General features: G+C 38.3%; 1 protein-coding gene across 4 annotated transcripts in view; it reads left to right on the top strand.

Moving 5' to 3' along the window:
• LOC124285131 (collagen alpha-1(I) chain-like) overlaps positions 1-27,217 on the top strand; it is a 68,344-nt gene that overhangs the window by 5,431 nt on the left and 35,696 nt on the right. For 3 of the 4 annotated variants that reach the window (XM_046721288.1, XM_046721286.1, XM_046721285.1), the window contains exons 3-15: positions 2,546-2,597; positions 3,161-3,196; positions 5,192-5,227; positions 5,657-5,692; positions 7,016-7,042; positions 7,509-7,535; positions 8,015-8,041; positions 8,712-8,747; positions 17,832-17,870; positions 18,422-18,457; positions 19,414-19,449; positions 24,130-24,174; positions 26,670-26,705. In XM_046721288.1, the coding sequence (XP_046577244.1) occupies positions 2,546-2,597; positions 3,161-3,196; positions 5,192-5,227; positions 5,657-5,692; positions 7,016-7,042; positions 7,509-7,535; positions 8,015-8,041; positions 8,712-8,747; positions 17,832-17,870; positions 18,422-18,457; positions 19,414-19,449; positions 24,130-24,174; positions 26,670-26,705 (469 nt within the window). The remainder of the gene's footprint in view (positions 1-2,545; positions 2,598-3,160; positions 3,197-5,191; positions 5,228-5,656; positions 5,693-7,015; positions 7,043-7,508; positions 7,536-8,014; positions 8,042-8,711; positions 8,748-17,831; positions 17,871-18,421; positions 18,458-19,413; positions 19,450-24,129; positions 24,175-26,669; positions 26,706-27,217) is intronic. The other variant, XM_046721287.1, reaches the window with a different exon arrangement.

Genomic DNA, 27,217 nt, shown 5'->3' on the forward strand with positions numbered 1-27,217 from the left:
GCTTCATGGTACATAAATTACAGTATAGGTAGCTTCATAGTACATAAGTTACAGTATAAGGTAGCTTCATAGTACATAAGTTACACAGTATAGGTAGCTTCATAGTACATAAAATTACAGTATGGGTAGCTTCATGGTTACATAAGTACACAGTATGGTAGCTTCATAGTACATAAGTACAGTATAGGTAGCTAGCTTCATAAACATATAGTAGCTTCAGTATATAAGTAGCTTCATAGTACATAAGTTACAGTATAGGTAGCTTCATAGTACATAAGTACAGTATAGGTAGCTTCATAGTACATAAGTACAGTATAGGTAGCTTCATAGTACATAAGTACAGTATAGGTAGCTTCATAGTACATAAGTACAGTATAGGTAGCTTCATAGTACATAAGTACAGTATAGGGTAGCTTCATAGGTACATAAAGTACAGTATAGGTAGCTTCATAGTACATAAGTACAGTATAGGTAGCTTCATAGTACATAAGTACAGTATAGGTAGCTTCATAGTACATAGAAGTACAGTATGGGTAGCTTCATGGTACATAAGTACAGTATAGGTAGCTTCATGGTACATAAGTACAGTATAGGTAGCTTCATGGTACATAAGTTACAGTATAGGTAGCTTCATGGTACATAAGTACAGCATAGGTATAGGTAGCTTCATGGTACATAAGTTACAGTATGGGTAGCTTCATAGTACATAAGTGCAGTATAGGTGGCTTCATGGTACATAAATTACAGTATAGGTAGCTTCATAGTACATAAGTACAGTATAGGTAGCTTCATAGTACATAATACAGTATAGGTAGCTTCATAGTACATAAAATACAGTATAGGTGGCTTCATGGTACATAAATTACAGTATAGGTGGCTTCATGTACATAAGTGCAGTATAGGTGGCTTCATAGTACATAAAGTACAGTATGGGTAGCTTCATAGTACATAAGTACAGTATGGGTGGCTTCATAGTACATAAGTTACAGTATAGGTAGCTTCATGGTACATAGAAGTACAGTATGGGTGGCTTCATGGTACATAAGAGTACAGTATAGGTGGCTTCATAGTACATAAGTTACAGTATGGGTGGCTTCATGGTACATAAATTACAGTATAGGTGGCTTCATGGTACATAAGTGCAGTATGGGTGGCTTCATAAAACATAAGTACAGTATAGGTGGCTTCATAGTACATAAAGTACAATTATGGGTGGCTTCATGGTACATAAATTACAGTATGGGTGGCTTCATGGTACATAAGTACAGTATAGGTAGCTTCATGGTACATAAGTACAGTATAGGTAGCTTCATAGTACATAAGTACAGTATAGGTAGCTTCATAGTACATAAGTACAGTATAGGTAGCTTCAAGTACATAAGTACAGTATAGGTAGCTTCATAGTACATAAGTACAGTATAGGTAGCTTCATAGTACATAAGTACAGTATAGGTAGCTTCAAGTACATAAGTACAGTATAGGTGGCTTCATAGTACATAAATTACAGTATGGTAGCTTCATGGTACATGAGGCATTACAGTATAGGTAGCTTCAAGTACATAAGTACAGTATAGGTAGCTTCATGGTACATAAGTACAGTATAGGTAGCTTCAAGTACATAAGTACAGTATAGGTAGCTTCAAGTACATAAGTACAGGATAGGTAGCTTCAAGTACATAAGTACAGTATAGGTAGCTTCAAGTACATAAGTACAGTATAGGTAGCTTCATAGTACATAAGTACAGTATAGGTAGCTTCATAAAACATAAGTACAGTATAGGTAGCTTCAAGTACATAAGTACAGTATAGGTAGCTTCATAGTACATAAGTACAGTATAGGTAGCTTCAAGTACGTAAGTACAGGATAGTTAGCTTCATATTACAAACAGGCGCTTTATGAATAGCCAGTTTATTTGTATTATTATTAAATGTCTTGCCTGTGCATGTGTTTCTGACATGTGCGTACAGTAGGGTAGGATAAGCTGACATTTTCGCGAACACATAATGTCATATATCCGTGATAGTCATACTATTGCTCGTTATACAGTCGGGACTGTACGATTGACCCTTCATGGCGGTTGTCCAGCTGTGAAAACATTTTCAAACTTTTGTTTTTACATTTTTGGCAACAAGAACATTGTCCACCAATGACATCTTTATTTGAGTACTCAATAAGGCCGCAGGCCTATAGTACATTACTATACAAACTATACAATCATAGTATTCAAATATGTACAGAAATGTCAAAGCTCACCCAGATAGATTGCAGACTCATTTTGCCATTACGTTAACTCTGTACATGGATGCATGATAAATGAACATAGCTAAATCTTGCAGAACTTTACCATTTGTATTTGATAACAATAATAGAATTTAGTTAAATTTGGGTATGTAAAGTAATAGGGTTTGCAGATATCTTTCTCTAAATTGTAGGTCAACAGTACATACAAGCAGAAAATGATACTCATCTTCAACTGAACGCAAGTTGCAAACATTGCAAATTCATTATTATTAAAATCTGAATTATTTACAACTGTTGTTCCAGGCACAGGCACTAGCAGTTCATTGTTCTGCCGCACACAGCATCTGCCTCTCAGGTAGGTCACTCGTTAATACGGACATCCGGGGAAATTCGGATTAATGAGTTGGTTAGTTTAAAAGATAGTTGGTGGTGTGTATGATTTTTTTAATAATGTTTTTTGATGGCCTTTGAAGTGTTCTGAGGGATCGGGTGGTAAGGTTCGCTGACTTTATGAATGTCACCGTGTGCCATCTACATAAATTAGATCAGTGATCATGTTGTGAGTCGCTGGGTTATCTGGTCCTCCGTCAAATAGCTGGACTGTTTTAGTCTGACTGTTGATGTTATGTACATCTGCTCCAGTGGTTTTCCTCGCCGACTTGGTTGATACATGTCATTGTAGCCCAGTTGCGAAGATCGATGCTCATTATGTCTATCGCGGCGATTTTCTGGTCCAGTCTGAGTCCTTAATGATCACTGAATTTGTAGCTGGATCATTGCTGAGTTCGTTAAACTACAAACAAACACAGTGTAGGGTGTTTTCAGTGTCTCTTTGCTGATCTGTCACGTGACCCTGATGATGTTTGTTTGTACTTTGTGTTTGTTTGTCACGTGACATTTACTAACATATGTTTGTAGGTCCAAAGGGTCCACCTGGTTTCGACGGCTTCCCGGGTGAGTACTGGCCATCTGTTTCACCTTGGGCCTCTGGTACATGACGTATCTCCCACCAAGCGGCATGCTACGAACTATTATGTATATCCCGCCCTAGTATGTACATTTGGACCTGTAGTATATCATGTATATCCCGCCATAGTGTACACACTTGGACCTGTAGTATATCATGTATATCCCGCCCTAGTATGTACACTTGGACCTGTAGTATATCATGTATATCCCGCCCTAGTATGTACACTTGGACCTGTAGTATATCATGTATATCCCGTCATAGTGTATACACTAACACCTGTAGTATATCATGTATATCCCGCCATAGTGTATGCACTAACACCTGTAGTATATCATGTATATCCCGCCATAGTGTATGCACTAACACCTGTAGTATATCATGTATATCCCGCCATAGTGTATACACTAACACCTGTAGTATATCATGTATATCCCGCCATAGTGTATACACTAACACCTGTAGTATATAATGTATATCCCGCCATAGTGTATACACTAACACCTGTAGTATATCATGTATATCCCGCCCATAGTGTACACACTTGGACCTGTAGTATATCATGTATATCCCGTCATAGTGTATACACTAACACCTGTAGTATATCATGTATATCCATCCCTAGTATGTACACTTGGACCTGTAGTATATCATGTATCTCCCGCCATATTGTATACACTAACACCTGTAGTATATCATGTATATCCCGCCATAGTGTATTCACTAACACCTATATCATGTATATCCCGCCATGTATATCCCCTGTAGTATATCATGTATATCCACCATAGTGTACACACTTGGACCTGTAGTATATCATGTATATCCCGCCCTAGTATACACACTTGGACCTGTAGAACACCACGTATATACCACTACACTGCCTACAAGGACCTATGATATATCATGTATATCCCGCCATAGTGTATGCACTAACACCTGTAGTATATCATGTATATCCCGCCATAGTGTATGCACTAACACCTGTAGTATATCATGTATATCCCGCCATAGTGTATGCACTAACACCTGTAGTATATCATGTATATCCCGCCATAGTGTACACACTTGGACCTGTAGTATATCATGTATATCCCGCCATAGTGTATACACTAACACCTGTAGTATATCATGTATACCCCGCCATACTGTATGCACTAACACTTGTAGTATATCATGTATATCCCGCCATAGTGTACACACTTGGATCTGTAGTATATCATGTATATCCCACCATAGTGTATACACTTGGACCTGTAGTATATCATGTATATCCCGCCATAGTGTATGCACTAACACCTGTAGTATATCATGTATATCCCGCCATAGTGTATACACTAACACCTGTAGTATATCATGTATATCCCGCCATAGTGTACACACTTGGACCTGTAGAACACCACGTATATACCACTACACTGCCTACAAGGACCTATAATATATCATGTATATCCCTCCATAGTGTATACACTTACACCTGTAGTATATCATGTATATTCCGCCATAGTGTATGCACTAACACCTGTAGTATATCATGTATATCCCGCCATAGTGTACACACTTGGATCTGTAGTATATCATGTATATCCCACCATAGTATGTACACTTGGACCTGTAGTATATCATGTATATCCCGCCATAGTGTATACACTAACACCTGTATATTATGGACCTGTAGATCACCACGTATATACCACTACACTGCTTACAAGGGCACCTATAATATATCATGTATATCCCGCCATAGTGTATGCACTAACACCTGTAGTATATCATGTATATCCCGCCATAGTGTACACACTTGGACCTGTAGAACACCACGTATATACCACTACACTGCCTACAAGGACCTATAATATATCATGTATATCCCGCCATGTTGTAACAGATATTACATATTACAACACCACTAAAACATATGTTGTATAAATATACGTGTGTGAAATCCCCTATAGACTGTAAGAGGTCACGTTGTATTGCAGGTCCCGAGGGTCCGGTCGGTCCAGCAGGGAAGGATGGTGAGAAACGTCTTGGGCCTCTGTGAAATTGTCGGCGTTTTAAATATTGCAAATGAACCAATCATGAGTATTTACATGATCTACCTTTGTGTGTGTTAATGTATGATATAGTTGTGCACATATGTATATATAGACGGGATATTTTCTTCTGTTCGAACCCGTTTACTGAGTGGTACCCGATCATGTTTTAGCAATGTGGGTGTTGCAATAGCTACCACTTTCCCACTTTTCTGAAACGCACAAACAAGAGGTTATGGTAATGACAAAATCAATTGAACATTGATACTGAATAACAATATCAATAAATGATCAGTCAAATGGTGGCTCTTAGCATGACTTATCTCATTACCTGTACTATATGAAATATGTAATACTAACATGATGTAACGTGATCTCATTGTATCAACTACATAGTTTAACCTGTTTCAGGTGCCCCAGGAGAGAAGGGTATTACAGGAGATAAAGGTAACAGAATGTCCCATGTGAAGACTTTGCCAGAAGTACCCTTTAATTTCCTAACAAAATGTCGAAATACGGTTCAAAAACAAAATGTTGGTAACTCCGTGATTAGAGTGGAGCAAATGTTTAGGTTGGTCATGCCAAAGACAAGGGGTGTATTTCAACAAACGTAAAATAGGGGAGGACGGTATGTTGTCCCTACTAGGAGGTTAGTAGGAGGGGCGGTGGGGGTAGTCCAGTGGTCGCAGCGTTCGCTCCTCACGCCGAAGGCCGGTGTTCGATTTCCCACATGGGTACCACATTGCTTGAGCATTGCTAAAAGCGGCGTAAAACCATACTCAATCACTCACTCACGCTAGTACTACGAAGACTTATGCGTTGAATATGGAGGTGGCATGATTACATTTCAGGTAGTGGACATATTTTACTTCAATGTTTGTAAATTGGGTGACAGAACAATGAGCCCTGACGTATGCTCCGTTAGTTTGAAACCCGTGAAGGTCAAGGTTGGAATGAATCTTCAGTAACCCATACTGTCTATACCCGCGCAGGTCCGTGTTGGAATGAACCTTCAGTAACCAGTGAAGGTCCGGGTTGGAATGAACCTTCAGTAACCCGTGAAGGTCCGGGTTGGAATGAACCTTCAGTAACCCGTGAAGGTCCGGGTTGGAATGAACCTTCAGTAACCCGTGAAGGTCCGGGTTGGAATGAACCTTCAGTAACCCGTGAAGGTCCGGGTTGGAATGAACCTTCAGTAACCCGTGAAGGTCCGGGTTGGAATGAACCTTCAGTAACCCGTGAAGGTCCGGGTTGGAATGAACCTTCAGTAACCCGTGAAGGTCCGGGTTGGAATGAATCTTCAGTAACCCGTGAAGGTCAGGGTTGGAATTAATCTTCAGTAACCCGTGAAGGTCAGGGTTGGAATGAACCTTCAGTAACCCGTGAAGGTCAGGGTTGGAATGAACCTTCAGTAACCCGTGAAGGTCAGGGTTGGAATGAATCTTCAGTAACCCATACTGTCGTAAGCGACTAACGGGATCGTGGTCAGGCTCGCTGACTTGGTTGACACATGTCATCGGTTCCAATTGCGCAGATCGATGCCCATGCTGCTGATCACTGGATTGTCTGGTCCAGACTCGATTATTTACAGACCGCCTCCATATAGCTGGAATACTGCTGAGTGCGGCGTAAAACTAAACTCACTCACTCACGTTAGTTTGAAGAAATAGTAATACGTGTATATTTCGTTGGTTGGTTAACATGTTTGCTACGTTTTTGTTGACGGAAGCTTGTCGTTGTCCCTAAACTCACGAACGTTGTGTTGTGCAGGTGATGCTGGACTTCCGGGGGAGAAGGGTAGGTTGTTTGTTGTCGGAAACATAACATAATAGCACCGTCTTTCTCTTTATAGGTATTTTACTTAAATAAATATCATCCTTTTCGTAAGAGGCGACTAACGGGATCGGGTGGTCAGGCTCGCTGACTTGGTTGACACATGTCAATTGCGTAGATCGATGCCCATGCTGTTGATCACTGGATTGTCTGGTCCAGACTCGATTATTTACAGATCGCCGCCATATAGCTGGAATACTGCCGAGTGCGGCGTTAAGCAACAACAGTAGGTACATGAAAATGCACATTCTTGGCTAATTTTTTTTTAAAATGGACTAATGTTGATTCTGGAATCTTTGAATTGAATGAACTAATGCACACTAGCTTAAAAAATATATCTACCAACATTCAGTAGCTCACATTGTTGTGTGTTTGGTTAATAGATGCATGTTATTAATGACAAAAAATATCAAACATCTCTTTTGGCCAGGAGCGGATGGTCTTCCAGGACCGAAAGGTAGGTTGTTAGTTTCCGATTAAGAATTATAAATTTGATGTAATTGCAAAAGCGAAAGTTGGTGTTGGCTGTTAGCCGTTTTCAGCATAATATAAGGTTCCACACTCTTACAGTTTCTGCCAATAGTAGGAGTGTGTCACCTCTGTGTTGTTATATAGTGCCAAATACATTTATTCAAAAAATTATTAAAATTTGTGTTTGTTTATATAAAAATGTACATCGCCGTGACTTGTCACGCAGTAAAGTGTTTACCTAAGTGGGTAAAACGCTCGCTTGTCACACTGAAGGCCGGAGTTCCATTCCACACATGCGGACAGAGTGTGAAGTCAGAGTTGGATGTCCCTTAATAGCAGCAATGTGGTGGAAATGTTGCCAAAAACTGCTTAACCGTTAAGGTACTAAAACGTTAAATGTATATTGCCACACATGACGTAATCTGACCCCACTGACCTTTGTGACCATGTGTGTATGTTCTTCAGGTGACCAGGGGCAACAAGGAGAACGAGGTATGTGCCACAAAGTAAGCTCAACATTCCATATTTGGAAACAATATATTTATTTCACCCTGTCTATAGCTCGAATATTGATCCACGAACGAACGAACGAAACATGATGTAGACAATACATTTATCTCCCATTTATCACTACCATTTACACCTGAGACAGTACATGTTATAGCAGTGTATCATTATTGTTTCTCTTCGTTAATATCAGTAAGGTATATGAACTCTGACTTGAAAACAGTTGAAGCCTTAAAGTTGTAATGAGGTAACTACGGCTCCCAAACAGAAGTGATGAACACAGGCCTAATGCTCGTACCAGTAGTTTCAATCACAAGCGTCCTTGTATTCACGGATGCAGCGTCATTTGGTGGTATTACATTTTATTTCTGATACAGTGACATCCTTTATCACTTGGGCTTCTCACGTCGAAGGATTAACGAGAACGTGTTAAACTGCACCCTGGATGCCAGGAAGTTTTGTTAATGAATGAGCGCAATTTCATGCTTGTTTCAGAGGCCACTAAATAGCTTTTAAGTGAGAGGGGGTAGGGAAGGGGGTTGGGATGGGGTGTGTCTTGTTTCGGAAAACGAAATGATAATTCGGGGCGATGTTGTTGATGTCAATGACGAAGTTGATGATGATTGTGTTAATGTTTACTTTGATGTTGTTTCAGGCTGGCGAGGTTGGGTTGGCATCAAGGGTGAACCGGGTAACGTATAGGTCTCTACATAGACTGGACATAACACCGGGTGTCTTCAACACATTGGGCGATGGGGTAACGTATATGTGTCTATACTGGAAATGACACTTGATGCCTTCAACAAAAAGAGCGTCGGTGTAACGTAAAGGATCAAACATTTGTCGTCACACTATTGGCACAGAAACCTCAGGTTTCCCTTGCTTCAGGGAGCCGGAATGTTTCTAAAAGTGCCATGACACTTAACACCTCCATCTCTCACTGGTTCTAATATTGATATAATATTATTCCGGTACTAAATTTCAATACCAACATGCAGAACTACCATCTTGTCCTAACTCCCAGTGCTTGACTTCCGGTACTATCTGTCAGTGTTAAATTCCGATACTAAATGTCGGTACTACTACCGTGTCCGAACTCCCAACACTAACTCCCAACACTAACTCCCAACACTAACTTCCAACACTAACAGTTTGGTCTGAAATTGGAGTCTGTAGAACCAAATTGTTGAAAACGTGCATGTAGAGGAGCGTGTTAGATCCTAGTGTTGAGAGGACAGCGTCACATAGCAACCGTCTTACTTTGTAATATAACCTGAGTGAGTAACAGGTGCCTCTGGTAAAACACGCTTAACCCTTTTGGAAACCCCTGGTGTCATCCCTGGTATTCACAGTTTCATTTGTGCAAATTTTCATCACAATTTAGCCTTTCGACAAATAGCCGAGAATGATTATTTTTGTGGATAGCATCGTGAATCACGGAAGTTAGACGACTACAGCTTGTTCAGCTTGACCTGAGCTACTCGGGAGGTCAAAAGGCACAAGAAGCAGGTCAAGTTAACTTTATTAAAAAGGGGAGCAGAGAAGGTTATTAATGCCTAAAAGCCCGAATCGGAAAATTAAACCGTCTCTAGCTTCCTTTTAAAAGAAAGTTAGGACATTGCTGACGATTTCTCGACACTGAGATGTCAAACGGCGACCTTGTCTCGGATGTTGACAATGAACTGACAAAGGTGCACCCCTTCACAATAATGGACCCAACCAGTTGTGACACGGTCACGCAATGCATTAGTATTCACTTGATCAGGTCAAGCTGAACAAGCTGCACCCTGTGTCGAGATCCTATACATTGTGTATGACACTAATACTGTGCAGTATGATTCGGAGCGACGTTTACCTATACAATAAACAATTACTGCCTAACCAGATAGGTGATTAAGGCCTATCTTGTGTCAGGATCAGAGCTTATTGACATCTGAATTGTCGCAATATGTTGATACTAGATTCTACACTGAGTGGACCACACAGACATTCTTACCTTACTTTACTGAACTGAAATATTCCAGAAATGTCATCATAATTACGAATGACGTTACATGATAACTAGGTCAATAATGTCAAGATTCCGTTGCATATATTAAATGTTAGCTTGGCAAGGATGCATGTTCTATTTACAAAGACTCACAGAATACAATATTTTACCAGTGCATAGATATAAACATGTACATAAACATCTTATAATATAGTTGTCATTAATATATGTTCTATTTACAAAGACTCACAGAATACAATATTTTACCAGTGCATAGATATAAACATGTACATAAACATCTTATAATACAGTTGTCATTTATATATCATGTTCTATTTACAAAGACTCACAGAATACAATATTTTACCAGTGCATAGATATAAACATGTACATAAACATCTTATAATATAGTTGTCATTAATATATATTTCTATTTACAAGACTCACAGAATACAATTTTTACCAGTGCATAGATATAAACATGTACTCTTATAATACAGTTGTCATTAATATATCATATCTTTTACTCAGTGCAATAGATAGATATAAACATGTACATAAACATCTTATAATACAGTTGTCATTTATATATCATGTTCTATTTACAAAGACTCACAGAATACAATATTTTACCAGTGCATAGATATAAACATGTACATAAACATCTTATAATACAGTTGTCATTTATATATCATGTTCTATTTACAAAGACTCACAGAATACAATATTTTACCAGTGCATAGATATAAACATGTACATAAACATCTTATAATACAGTTGTCATTTATATATCATGTTCTATTTACAAAGACTCACAGAATACAATATTTTACCAGTGCATAGATATAAACATGTACATAAACATCTTATAATACAGTTGTCATTTATATATCATGTTCTATTTACAAAGACTCACAGAATACAATATTTTACCAGTGCATATATATAAACATGTACATAAACATCTTATAATATAGTTGTCATTAATATATGTTCTATTTACAAAGACTCACAGAATACAATATTTTACCAGTGCATAGATATAAACATGTACATAAACATCTTATAATACAGTTGTCATTTATATATCATGTTCTATTTACAAAGACTCACAGAATACAATATTTTACCAGTGCATAGATATAAACATGTACATAAACATCTTATAATACAGTTGTCATTTATATATCATGTTCTATTTACAAAGACTCACAGAATACAATATTTTACCAGTGCATAGATATAAACATGTACATAAACATCTTATGATACAGTTGTCATTTATATATCATGTTCTATTTACAAAGACTCACAGAATACAATATTTTACCAGTGCATAGATATAAACATGTACATAAACATCTTATAATACAGTTGTCATTTATATATCATGTTCTATTTACAAAGACTCACAGAATACAATATTTTACTCAGTGCATAGATATAAACATGTACATAAACATCTTATAATACAGTTGTCATTTATATATCATGTTCTATTTACAAAGACTCACAGAATACAATATTTTACCAGTGCATAGATATAAACATGTACATAAACATCTTATAATACAGTTGTCATTTATATATCATGTTCTATTTACAAAGACCCACAGAATACAATATTTTACCAGTGCATAGATATAAACATGTACATAAACATCTTATAATACAGTTGTCATTTATATATCATGTTCTATTTACAAAGACTCACAGAATACAATATTTTACCAGTGCATAGATATAAACATGTACATAAACATCTTATAATACAGTTGTCATTTATATATCATGTTCTATTTACAAAGACTCACAGAATACAATATTTTACCAGTGCATAGATATAAACATGTACATAAACATCTTATAATACAGTTGTCATTTATATATCATGTTCTATTTACAAAGACTCACAGAATACAATATTTTACCAGTGCATAGATATAAACATGTACATAAGCACCTAATAATATAGTTGTCATTAATATATCATGTTCTATTTACAAAGACTCACACAGAATACAATATTTTACCAGCGCATAGATATAAACATGTACATAAACATCTTATAATACAGTTGTCATTTATATATCATGTTCTATTTACAAAGACTCACAGAATACAATATTTTACCAGTGCATAGATATAAACATGTACATAAACATCTTATAATACAGTTGTCATTTATATATCATGTTCTATTTACAAAGACTCACAGAATACAATATTTTACCAGTGCATAGATATAAACATGTACATAAACATCTTATAATACAGTTGTCATTTATATATCATGTTCTATTTACAAAGACTCACAGAATACAATATTTTACCAGTGCATAGATATAAACATGTACATAAACATCTTATAATACAGTTGTCATTTATATATCATGTTCTATTTACAAAGACTCACAGAATAATACAATTTTTCACCAGTGCATAGATATAAACATGTACATAAACATCTTATAATACAGTTGTCATTTATATATCATGTTCTATTTACAAAGACTCACAGAATACAATATTTTACTAGTGCATAGATATAAACATGTACATAAACATCTTATAATACAGTTGTCATTTATATATCATGTTCTATTTACAAAGACTCACAGAATACAATATTTTACCAGTGCATAGATATAAACATGTACATAAACATCTTATAATACAGTTGTCATTTATATATCATGTTCTATTTACAAAGACTCACAGAATACAATATTTTACCAGTGCATAGATATAAACATGTACATAAACATCTTATAATACAGTTGTCATTTATATATCATGTTCTATTTACAAAGACTCACAGAATACAATATTTTACCAGTGCATAGATATAAACATGTACATAAACATCTTATAATACAGTTGTCATTTATATATCATGTTCTATTTACAAAAGACTCACAGAATACAATATTTTACCAGTGCATAGATATAAACATGTACATAAACATCTTATAATACAGTTGTCATTTATATATCATGTTCTATTTACAAAGACTCACAGAATACAATATTTTACCATTTCATAGATATAAACATGTACATAAGCACCTAATAATATAGTTGTCATTAATATATCATGTTCTATTTACAAAGACTCACAGAATACAATATTTTACCAGCGCATATATATAAACATGTACATAAACATCTTATAATACAGTTGTCATTTATATATCATGTTCTATTTACAAAGACTCACAGAATACAATATTTTACCAGTGCATAGATATAAACATGTACATAAACATCTTATAATACAGTTGTCATTTATATATCATGTTCTATTTACAAAGACTCACAGAATACAATATTTCACCAGTGCATAGATATAAACATGTACATAAACATCTTATAATACAGTTGTCATTTATATATCATGTTCTATTTACAAAGACTCACAGAATACAATATTTTACCAGTGCATAGATATAAACATGTACATAAACATCTTATAATACAGTTGTCATTTATATATCATGTTCTATTTACAAAGACTCACAGAATACAATATTTCACCAGTGCATAGATATAAACATGTACATAAACATCTTATAATACAGTTGTCATTTATATATCATGTTCTATTTACAAAGACTCACAGAATACAATATTTTACCAGTGCATAGATATAAACATGTACATAAACATCTTATAATACAGTTGTCATTTATATATCATGTTCTATTTACAAAGACTCACAGAATACAATATTTTACTAGTGCATAGATATAAACATGTACATAAACATCTTATAATACAGTTGTCATTTATATATCATGTTCTATTTTACAAAGACTCACAGAATACAATATTTTACCAGTGCATAGATATAAAACATGTACATAAACATCTTATAATACAGTTGTCATTTATATATCATGTTCTATTTACAAAGACTCACAGAATACAATATTTTTACCAGTGCATAGATATAAACATGTACATAAACATCTTATAATACAGTTGTCATTTATATATCATGTTCTATTTTACAAAGACTCACAGAATACAATATTTTACCAGTGCATAGATATAAACATGTACATAAACATCTTATAATACAGTTGTCATTTATATATCATGTTCTATTTACAAAGACTCACAGAATACAATATTTTACCAGTGCATAGATATAAACATGTACATAAACATCTTATAATACAGTTGTCATTTTATATATCATGTTCTATTTACAAAGACTCACAGAATACAATATTTTACCAGTGCATATATATAAACATGTACATACACATCTTATAATATAGTTGTCATTAATATATGTTCTATTTACAAAGACTCACAGAATACAATATTTTACCAGTGCATAGATATAAACATGTACATAAACATCTTATAATACAGTTGTCATTTATATATCATGTTCTATTTACAAAGACTCACAGAATACAATATTTTACCAGTGCATAGATATAAACATGTACATAAACATCTTATAATACAGTTGTCATTTATATATCATGTTCTATTTACAAAGACTCACAGAATACAATATTTTACCAGTGCATAGATATAAACATGTACATAAACATCTTATGATACAGTTGTCATTTATATATCATGTTCTATTTACAAAGACTCACAGAATACAATATTTTACCAGTGCATAGATATAAACATGTACATAAACATCTTATAATACAGTTGTCATTTATATATCATGTTCTATTTACAAAGACTCACAGAATACAATATTTTACCAGTGCATAGATATAAAACATGTACATAAACATCTTATAATACAGTTGTCATTTATATATCATGTTCTATTTACAAAGACTCACAGAATACAATATTTTACCAGTGCATAGATATAAACATGTACATAAACATCTTATAATACAGTTGTCATTTATATATCATGTTCTATTTACAAAGAGACCCACAGAATACAATATTTTACCAGTGCATAGATATAAACATGTACATAAACATCTTATAATACAGTTGTCATTTTATATATCATGTTCTATTTACAAAGACTCACAGAATACAATATTTTACCAGTGCATAGATATAAACATGTACATAAACATCTTATAATACAGTTGTCATTTATATATCATGTTCTATTTACAAAGACTCACAGAATACAATATTTTACCAGTGCATAGATATAAACATGTACATAAACATCTTATAATACAGTTGTCATTTATATATCATGTTCTATTTACAAAGACTCACAGAATACAATATTTTACCAGTGCATAGATATAAACATGTACATAAGCATCTTATAATATAGTTGTCATTAATATATCATGTTCTATTTACAAAGACTCACAGAATACAATATTTTACCAGCGCATAGATATAAACATGTACATAAACATCTTATAATACAGTTGTCATTTATATATCATGTTCTATTTACAAAGACTCACAGAATACAATATTTTACCAGTGCATAGATATAAACATGTACATAAACATCTTATAATACAGTTGTCATTTATATATCATGTTCTATTTACAAAGACTCACAGAATACAATATTTTACCAGTGCATAGATATAAACATGTACATAAACATCTTATAATACAGTTGTCATTTATATATCATGTTCTATTTACAAAGACTCACAGAATACAATATTTTACCAGTGCATAGATATAAACATGTACATAAACATCTTATAATACAGTTGTCATTTATATATCATGTTCTATTTACAAAGACTCACAGAATACAATATTTCACCAGTGCATAGATATAAACATGTACATAAACATCTTATAATACAGTTGTCATTTATATATCATGTTCTATTTACAAAGACTCACAGAATACAATATTTTACCAGTGCATAGATATAAACATGTACATAAACATCTTATAATACAGTTGTCATTTATATATCATGTTCTATTTACAAAGACTCACAGAATACAATATTTTACCAGTGCATAGATATAAACATGTACATAAACATCTTATAATACAGTTGTCATTTATATATCATGTTCTATTTACAAAGACTCACAGAATACAATATTTTACCAGTGCATAGATATAAACATGTACATAAACATCTTATAATACAGTTGTCATTTATATATCATGTTCTATTTACAAAGACTCACAGAATACAATATTTTACCAGTGCATAGATATAAACATGTACATAAACATCTTATAATACAGTTGTCATTTATATATCATGTTCTATTTACAAAGACTCACAGAATACAATATTTTACCAGTGCATAGATATAAACATGTACATAAACATCTTATAATACAGTTGTCATTTATATATCATGTTCTATTTACAAAGACTCACAGAATACAATATTTTACCATTTCATAGATATAAACATGTACATAAGCACCTAATAATATAGTTGTCATTAATATATCATGTTCTATTTACAAAGACTCACAGAATACAATATTTTACCAGCGCATATATATAAACATGTACATAAACATCTTATAATACAGTTGTCATTTATATATCATGTTCTATTTACAAAGACTCACAGAATACAATATTTTACCAGTGCATAGATATAAACATGTACATAAACATCTTATAATACAGTTGTCATTTATATATCATGTTCTATTTACAAAGACTCACAGAATACAATATTTCACCAGTGCATAGATATAAACATGTACATAAACATCTTATAATACAGTTGTCATTTATATATCATGTTCTATTTACAAAGACTCACAGAATACAATATTTTACCAGTGCATAGATATAAACATGTACATAAACATCTTATAATACAGTTGTCATTTATATATCATGTTCTATTTACAAAGACTCACAGAATACAATATTTCACCAGTGCATAGATATAAACATGTACATAAACATCTTATAATACAGTTGTCATTTATATATCATGTTCTATTTACAAAGACTCACAGAATACAATATTTTACCAGTGCATAGATATAAACATGTACATAAACATCTTATAATACAGTTGTCATTTATATATCATGTTCTATTTACAAAGACTCACAGAATACAATATTTTACCAGTGCATAGATATAAACATGTACATAAACATCTTATAATACAGTTGTCATTTATATATCATGTTCTATTTACAAGACTCACAGAATACAATATTTTACCAGTGCATAGATATAAACATGTACATAAACATCTTATAATACAGTTGTCATTTATATATCATGTTCTATTTACAAGACTCACAGAATACAATATTTTACCAGTGCATAGATATAAACATGTACATAAACATCTTATAATACAGTTGTCATTTATATATCATGTTCTATTTACAAAGACTCACAGAATACAATATTTTACCAGTGCATAGATATAAACATGTACATAAACATCTTATAATACAGTTGTCATTTATATATCATGTTCTATTTACAAAGACTCACAGAATACAATATTTTACCAGTGCATAGATATAAACATGTACATAAACATCTTATAATACAGTTGTCATTTATATATCATGTTCTATTTACAAAGACTCACAGAATACAATATTTTACCAGTGCATAGATATAAACATGTACATAAGCATCTTATAATATAGTTGTCATTAATATATGTTCTATTTACAAAGACTCACAGAATACAATATTTTACCAGCGCATATATATAAACATGTACATAAACATCTTATAATACAGTTGTCATTTATATATCATGTTCTATTTAGAAAGACTCGCAGTGTTTATCGCCAAACTGATATTTGCGATATTGAAGCATCTATGTTGTTTTGTTAAATCTCAGGGGAGGGCGGATCAGGCCTTGGGCTGAAGGGAGAGAAGGGTAGGTACTCCTCACATCTGGTCCACATATCACACCAACTGGGCTATATACTCATCTGATTGTCCTACCCGACATCCGCAGGTAGAGAGATGCAGAAAGTAGAGTTTTGTCAGAATCCTACAGGTGGTGCATTCGTTTCCCGACCCCCTCATGTCAGGTGCACGGGGGGACGGGTTACATTGGCGTCCATCTGCTGTTCAGACTTGGGTCTCAGAGACATACAGGTTCTTCTTGGTTCGAGTCCTGTTTCTGCCTGATAATAATTCCTGGTTTGTCCGCACCGTAACCGATCTGGTGGGTTTCTGCCGTGGGGTCGGCATCATGTGGTGCTTTCCTTCAGCGTGAAGCTGACATGCCGTGAAATAACTGGGATATTGTTCAGTCGGCATTACTCACTCACTCATTTATGCCACACCCCATTACTGGCGCTTCCTTGTAATATTCTATACGTCATACGTCACACACCATATATCACACCTACACATAGGTACGTCGTCCAGACAGACGAGAAGGTGTAACAAATTCAAAACAAATCTTTTCTATCACTTCAGGGGATCCAGGAACGCCAGGCATAGCTGGACCAAAAGGTTGGTGATGACTTCAGTACAGGTCTTCAGCTCCATCATCATTTCATACATTAATCTACCAGGTGTTATAATGACGTGAAGTGTTCACGGTGACGTTAAGAATCCTGCATTCACACAGGTATCGACTCTACGACCGTAGGATATTACGTAATTCAGGCAGCTACGAGGGGCGGTAGGGTAGATTAGTGGTTAAGGTGTTTACTCGTTACGCCGAAAAATCGGGTTCGATTTTTCATATGGGTAGAATGTATGAAACCCATTTCTGGCATCCTCCGCCGTGATAATGCTGGAATATTCAATTTTTGCTAAAAGTGGCAAAAAGTAAACTCACTCACTCACTAACTTACTCAGTTAACTACGGTTATGACGACATCGAGGTGACCACTGATTCTATAATACCTTCGTTATAGTTCGCGCGTAATACGCATTTGGATTAGAAGTAAGTGCCTTGGACCCTCAAACACTTCGTTACATATGTCAGTTCGCCATAGGCGTCTTCGTCATATACATAGGTAACACTTCATGACGTCATGTAAACAGTAATGTTGGTTTGTCTGGTCCAGACTATGGTCACAGGATGTGGGGACACTATAACTAACACATTCAGTCCAGTAATTCCTGACTCATTCATTTGATGGGGCGTTAGAGTAGCTTAGTGGATAAAACGTTGGCTAAACAGGCACGTACAAGCCATTTTTTCGTGTAAGCACGATTGGTTGCAAAATTTTATAATTATAGTATTGCGGGCTTGCCCAACCTTTTCAGCAACAATTATGTGTAAGCCCGGGCTTTTTTTTAATGGTGGCTACGCCCCTGCTAAAGCGAAGACAGGGTTCGATTCCAAACATGGGAGCCAATTTCTGGTGCATCCTGCTGTGGTATTGTCAGTATTGCTAAAAGCTGTGTAAAACCATACTCACTCACTTTGTCATTCTAGTAACCACTGTGTTTTTCAGGAGACATGGGATACCCCGGACTGGCTGGCGAGCAAGGTCAGTGTGCGAGATAAAACTTTGGGTTTTTTATGAAATGATAAGGGTTGAGAGGTGCTTATGTGGGTTAAATGGCCCATTAAAACTTCGAAAATATGTTCTTGAAGTTATTGGGAATCGTATCACAAACACATTCCCTCACTCCTTTGCCTTGACCCTCCCGTATTGCACAAATACATGTAGTACACTGCTACCAGTGCCTGAAACAAGTGTAGTGTACTCACAGTTTCAAATTCTACAAAAACTACTCAGACCAGAGTCAAATCGAGGTTATTCTGAGTAAGAAATTGCTATAAGCAATTGCTCATTATATCGATCACTGGATTGGCTGGTCCAAACTTGACCGGCCGCCACAACATAGCTGTTGAGACGCTCCACAAAAAACAAACGTTGTCTTTGTACCGTTGCTCCCTTGTGATTTGGGAGATGGCGTTTTGTAACCTTTGACGTTCACCTTGACATTAAACAATGTTTAGAACTGATGTTAAGTGCATGTTATTTAATAGCAGAATCTGTTGACGTTCTAAGTGTCTAGCCACGTGTATCTGATGACGGTCTAGGTGTCTAGCTACGTGTATCTGATGACGTTCTAAGTGTCTAGCCACGTGTATCTGATGACGGTCTAGGTGTCTAGCTACGTGTATCTGATGACGTTCTAAGTGTTTAGCCACGTGTATCTGATGACGTTCTAGGTGTCTAGCCACGTGTATATGATGACGTTCTAAGTGTCTAGCCACGTGTATCTGATGACGTCCTAAGTGTCTAGCTACGTGTATCTGATGACGTTCTAAGTGTCTAGCCAAGTGTATCTGATGACGTTCTAGGTGTCTAGCTACGTGTATCTGATGACGTTCTAAGTGTCTAGCTACGTGTATCTGATGACGTTCTAAGTGTCTAGCCACGTGTATCTGATGACGTTCTAGGTGTCTAGCCACGTGTATATGATGACGTTCTAAGTGTCTAGCCACGTGTATATGATGACGTTCTAAGTGTCTAGCCACGTGTATATGATGACGTTCTAAGTGTCTAGCCACGTGTATATGATGACTTTCTAGGTGTCTAACCACGTGTATCTGATGACGTTCTAGGTGTCTAGCCACGTGTATCTGATGACGTTCTAGGTGTCTCGCCACGTGTACCTGATGACGTTCTAGGTGTCTAGCCAAGTGTATCTGAAGCGTTCTAGGTGTCTAGCAACGTGTATCTGATGACGTTCTAGGTGTCTAGCCACGTGTATCTGATAAAATTCTAAGTGTCTAGCCACGTGTATCTGATGACGTTCTAGGTGTCAAGCCACGTGTATCTGATAACGTTCTAGGTGTCTAGCAACGTGTATCTGATGACGGTCTAGGTGTCTAGCCACGTGTATCTGATGACGTTCTAGGTGTCTATCCACGTGTATCTGATGACGTTCTAGGTGTCTACACACGTGTATCTGATGACTTTCCGGTGTCTAACCACGTGTATCTGATGACGTTCTAGGTGTCTAGCCACGTGTATCTGATGACGTTCTAGGTGTCTAGCCACGTGTATCTGATGTCGTTCTAGGTGTCTAGCCACGTGTATCTGATAACGTTCTAGGTGTCTAGCAACGTGTATCTGATGACGTCCTAGGTGTCTAGCCACGTGTATCTGATGACGTTCTAGGTGTCTAGCCACGTGTATCTGATGACGTTCTAGGTGTCTAGCCACGTGTATCTGATGACGCTCTAGGTGTCTAGCCACGTGTATCTGATGACGTTCTAGGTGTCTAGCCACGTGTATCTGATGACGTTCTAGGTGCCTAAACACGTGTATCTGATAACGTTCTAGGTGTCTAGCCACTTGTATCTGATGACGTTCTAGGTGTCTAATCACGTGTATCTGATGACGTTGTAGCCGTCTAGCCACATGTATCTGATGACGTTCTAGGTCCCTAACCACGTGTATCTGATAACGTTCTAGGTGTCTAGCCACGTGTATCTGATAACGTTCTATGTGTCTAACCACGTGCATCTGATGACGTTCCAGGTGTCTAGCCACGTGTATCTGATAACGTTCTAGGTGTCTAGCCACATGTATCTATTGACGTTGTAGGTGTCTAGCCAATTGCATCTGATGACGTTCTAGGTGTCTAGCTACGTTGATCTGATGACGTTCTAAGTGTCTAACCACGTGTATCTGATGACGTTCTAGGTGTCTCGCCACGTGTATCTGATGACGTTCTAGGTGTCTAGCCACGTCTATCTGATGACGTTCTAGGTGTCTAGCCACGTGTATCTGATGACGCTCTAGGTGTCTAACCACGTGTATCTGATAACGTTCTAGGTGTCTAGCCACGTGTATCTGATGACGCTCTAGGTGCCTAACCACGTGTATCTGATAACGTTCCAGGTGTCTAGCCACGTGTATCTGATGACGTTCTAGGTGTCTAGCCACGTGTATCTGATGACGTTCTAGGTGTCTAGCCACGTGTATCTGATGACGTTCTAGGTGTCTAACCACGTGTATCTGATGACGTTCTAGGTGTCTAGCCACGTGTATCTGATAACGTTCTAGGTGTCTAGCCACGTGTATCTGATGACGTTGTAGGTTTCTAGCCACGTGTATCTGATGACGTTCTAGGTGTCTTGCCACATGTATCTATTGACGAGGTAGGTGTCTAGCCACGTGTATCTGATAACGTTTTAGGTGTCTAACCACGTGTTTCTGAAAACGTTCCAGGTGTCTAGCCACGTGTATCTGATGACGTTCCAGGTGTCTCTCCACGTCTATCTATTGACGTTCTAGGTGTCTAGCCACGTGTATCTAATGACGTTCTAGGTGTCTTGCCACATGTATCTATTGACGACGTTCTAGGTGTCTAGCCACGTGTATCTATAGACGAGGCAGGTTTCTAGCCACGTGTATCTGATAATGTTCTAGGTGTCAAACCATGTGTATCTGATGACGTTCTAGGTGTCATGCGACAAATATCAATTGACGTTCCAGGTGTCTAACCACGTGTTTCTGAAAACGTTCTAGGTGTCTATCCACGTGTATCTGATGACGTTGTAGGTGTCTAGCCACGTGTATCTATTGACGTTCGAGGTGTCTAGCTACGTGTATCTGATGACGTTGTAGGTGTCTAGCCACGTGTATCTATTGGCGAGGTAGGTTTCTAGCCACGTGTATCTGATAACGGTCTAGGTGTCTAACCACGTGTATCTGATGACGTTCTAGGTGTCAAACCACATGTATCTATTGACGTTCTAGGTGTCTAGCCACGTGTATCTGATGACGTTCTAGGTGTCTAGCTACGTGTATCTATTGACGTTCTATGTTTCTATCCACGTGTATCTGATAACGTTCAAGGTGTCTAGCCACATGTATCTGATGACGTTCCAGGTGTCTAGCCACGTGTATCTATTGACGTTCTATGTTTCTATCCACGTGTATCTGATGACGTTCTAGGTGTCTAGCCACGTGTATCTGATGATGTTCCAGGTGTCTAGCCACGTGTATCTGATGACTTTCCAGGTGTCTAGCCACGTGTATCTATTGACGTTCTAGGTGTCTAGCCACGTGTATCTGATGACGTTCTAGGTGTCTAGCAACGTGTATCTATTGACGTTGTATGTTTCTATCCACGTGTATCTGATGACGTTCAAGGTGTCTAGCCACGTGTATCTGATGACGTTCCAGGTGTCTAGCCACGTGTATTTGATGACGGTCTAGGTGTCTAGCCACGTGTATCTATTGACGTTCTAGGTGTCTAGCCACGTGTATCTGATGACGTTCTAGGTGTCTAGCCACGTGTATCTGATGACGTTCTAGGTGTCTAACCACGTGTATCTGATGACGTTCTAGGTGTCTAGCCACGTGTATCTGATGACGTTCTAGGTGTCTAGCCACGTGTATATGATAGCGTTCTTGGTGTCTAACCACGTGTATCTGATGACGTTGTAGGTGTTTAGCCACGTGTATCTGATGACGTTCTAGGTGTCTAGCCACGTGTATCTGATAACGTTCTAAGTGTCTAGCCACGTGTATCTTATGACGTTGTAGGTGTCTAGCCACGTCTATCTGATGACGTTGTAGGTGTCTTACCACGTGTATCTGATGACGTTCTAGGTGTCTAACCACGTGTATCTGATAACGTTCTAAGTGTCTAGCCACGTGTATCTGATGACGTTCTAGGTGTCTAACCACGTGTATCTGATTACTTTCCAGGTGTCTAGCCACGTGTATCTGATGACTTTCCAGGTGTCTAACCATGTGTATCTATTGACGTTGAAAGTCGCTAATTATATCGATCACTGGATTGCCTAGTCCAAACTTGATCATGTACTGACCGCAGCAATATAGGTTTGGAGAACAAGGCCTCCTTCACAAAGCACTAAGGTGATCGTAAGTCAATAAGGTAACCTTAGTGCAGTGTTGAAGAATGGAAGTTGAGGTTGACCTTGGTAAAGGTTGCTCCGTGAAAGGAGCCCCCAGAGCTGAGACAATATAATATCAAACAAACGTGGGGACATGGCTTTCTTGAGATTGGGAGATGGTGTTTTATAATCTTTTACTATCTTGACGTTCACCGTGCACGCGTGACATTGAGATTTGTTAAGAGCTGGTATTAAAAGAGTATATATGTTATTTCGTAGTAAAGTCTGATGACGTTCTCAGTAGAGTATCAACCATGCATATATCGGCCATTGCTTCCAGGTGCCCCAGGCCCGCAGGGACCGAGAGGTGTTCCTGGTGCTAAAGGTATCGGTGATTTTTATTAGTTACTATTTATTATGAGGATATTTGCTAGATTTGTCAGCATTATTCCCGTGGGTTTCATCGAAGTGACTAACGTCTGGGACCTGCACCCGCACACAGCCACTACAGTGTAGAGGGAGGCAAGTAACCCACTGTTTTGGAGGGAGTGGATGTACACAATTTAATGTCATATCATCTCTTCTTGAGATTTGGGTCACCATGACCTAATAATTTTGATTCTCACGCTCTCAGTCACTGGGTGAAACATTTCTAAAACACTGGCGCCTGTGTGTTCGTATTGACAGGGCGTTTTACCGGGTTCGCACTACGGTTGTGTCATGCCAAAAGGGTGTTAAAAGATAATACTTGCTGTCACCCTGTTCGACGCTCGGGGTAACAAAGGACTGGTTGGTGTCTGTATACTGGGTGTGGGTGGAGTGTCTGTAGGCTGGTCGGTGTCAGTATACTGGGTGTGGGTTGGTCGGTGTATACAGGGTGTGGGTGGGTGTCTGTAGGTTGGTCGGTGTCAGTATACAGGGTGTGGTGTGGGGTCGTCTGGGTGTGGGCTGGTCGGTGTCAGTATACTGGGTGTGGGTGGGGTGTCTGTAGGCTGGTCGGTGTCTGTATACTGGGTGTGGGTGGGGTGTCTGTAGGCTGGTCGGTGTCAGTATACTGGGTGTGGGTGGGGTGTCTGTAGGCTGGTCGGTGTCAGTATACTGGGTGTGGGTGGGGTGTCTGTAGGCTGGTCGGTGTCAGTATACTGGGTGTGGGTGGGGTGTCTGTAGGCTGGTCGGTGTCAGTATACTGGGTGTGGGTGGGGTGTCTGTGGGCTGGTCGGTGTCAGTATACTGGGTGTGGGTGGGGTGTCTGTAGGCTGGTCGGTGTCAGTATACTGGGTGTGGGTGGGGTGTCTGTAGGCTGGTCGGTGTCAGTATACTGGGTGTGGGTTGGGTGTCTGTAGGCTGGTCGGTGTCAGTATACTGGGTGTGGGTGGGGTGTCTGTAGGCTGGTCGGTGTCAGTATACTGGGTGTGAGTGGGGTGTCTGTAGGCTGGTCGGTGTCAGTATACTGGGTGTGGGTGGGGTGTCTGTGGGCTGGTCGGTGTCAGTATACTGGGTGTGAGTGGGGTGTCTGTGGGCTGGTCGGTGTCAGTATACTTGGTGTGAGTGGGGTGACTGTAGGCTGGTCGGTGTCAGTATACTTGGTGTGAGTGGGGTGACTGTAGGCTGGTCGGTGTCAGTATACTGGGTGTGAGTGGGGTGACTGTAGGCTGGTCGGTGTCAGAATACAGAATGCGGGTGGGATGTCTGTAGGCTGGTCGGTGTCAGTATACTGGGTGTGGTAGGGGTGTCTGTGGGCTGGTCGGTGTCGGTATACTGGGTGTGGGTTGGGTGTCTTTGGGCTGGTCGGTGTTGGTATACAGGGTGTGGGTGGAGTGTCTGTAGGCTGGTCGGTGTCGGTATACTGGGTGTGGGTGGGGTGTCTGTAGGCTGGTCGGTGTCGGTATACTGGGTGTGGGTTGGGTGTCTGTAGGCTGGTCGGTGTCAGTATACTTGGTGTGGTGGGATGACTGTAGGTGGTCGGTGTCAGTATATACTGGGTGTGGGTGGGGTTTCTGTAGGCTGGTCGGTGTCAGTATACTGGGTGTGGGTGGGGGATGTCTGTAGGCTGGTCGGTGTCGGTATACTGGGTGTGGATGGGGTGTCCGTAGGCTGGTCGGTGTCAGTATACTGGGTGTGGGTGGGGTGTCTGTAGGCTGGTCGGTGTCAGTATACTGGGTGTGGGCGGGGTGTCTGTAGGCTGGTCGGTGTCGGTATACTGGGTGTGTCTGTAGTTGGTGTGTCTGTAGGCTGGTCGGTGTCTGTATACTGGGTGTGGGTTGGGTGTCTGTAGGCTGTCGGTGTCAGTATACTGGCTGGTCGGTGTCTGTAGGCTGGTCGGTGTCAGTATACTGGGTGTGGGTTGGGTGTCTGTAGGCTGGTCGGTGTCAGTATACTGGGTGTGGGTGGGGTGTCTGTAGGCTGGTCGGTGTCAGTATACAGGGTGTGGGTGGGGTGTCTGTAGGCTGGTACTATCAGACCGGCATTAGTCTGGGCGGGAACAAATAACAGGTACACATTCACTGAGATTGCGTATATACATTGTTATAATAATCACAATAATCTTGAACACAACGAGAAACCATGTTTCACTTTACCAAGGGCCGGTGGTGTGGCCTAGTGGTTAAAGCGTTCGCTCAGCACGCCGAAGACCCGGGTTCGATTCCCCGCATGGGTACAATATAATTATGAGGCCTATTTCTGGTGTCCCCCGCCGTGATATTTCTGGAAAAATGTTAAAGCGGCGTAAAACTAAACTCACTCACTCATCTTACCGCCTAACGTTTAGGACATGCCACCAGTGTTATGATAAACAGTAGGATTCGCGCTTGAATGAACCATCGCACAGTATTAGTCCGAATGTGAATAGCAATAACCAATTGACTCTCAACCTTGCAGGTGACAACGGGCTTCCTGGTGTTCAAGGTGTCCAAGGTAAATGTCCAGTATCTTGACCTACTGTCAATGGGAACTATCAGCAGGTTCCTGTAATATTAGAATTCCCCATCCTCTCCTCATTAACCTTCCACTTCCTGCCCGAAACGATGATTCCGAAACTGTTCTAGGATAACATGGTCTGTGATTTACAGTCTGTGAATCTGAACACGACATGCATAGAAACAAGTATGAAATCATTTATTTTGTCCTAAACTTATAGGACGGAGATACGTGAAGGCATTTGATAGCATATTTTATTTATGACATAAGTGAATAGGTTCTTGAGCGGCATGTAAAAGTTGGTATTCCAGTATAAGATAAAATATTATGGATGTCAACTTCTTTTTATTGTATACACAGAAATCGTTGTGTATGCAATACAAAGAGGCGGTGTGGTAGCCTAGCGGTTAAAGCGTTCGCTCGTCACGCCGAAGACCCGGGTTCGAATCCCCACATGGGTACAATGTGTGAAGCCCATTTCTGGTGTTCCCCGCCGTGATGTTGCTGGA

Source organism: Haliotis rubra, unplaced genomic scaffold (assembly GCF_003918875.1).
Source record: "Haliotis rubra isolate DU_JTF1 unplaced genomic scaffold, ASM391887v1 Scf353, whole genome shotgun sequence".
In the NCBI taxonomy this organism is placed as follows: Eukaryota; Metazoa; Mollusca; class Gastropoda; order Lepetellida; family Haliotidae; genus Haliotis; species Haliotis rubra.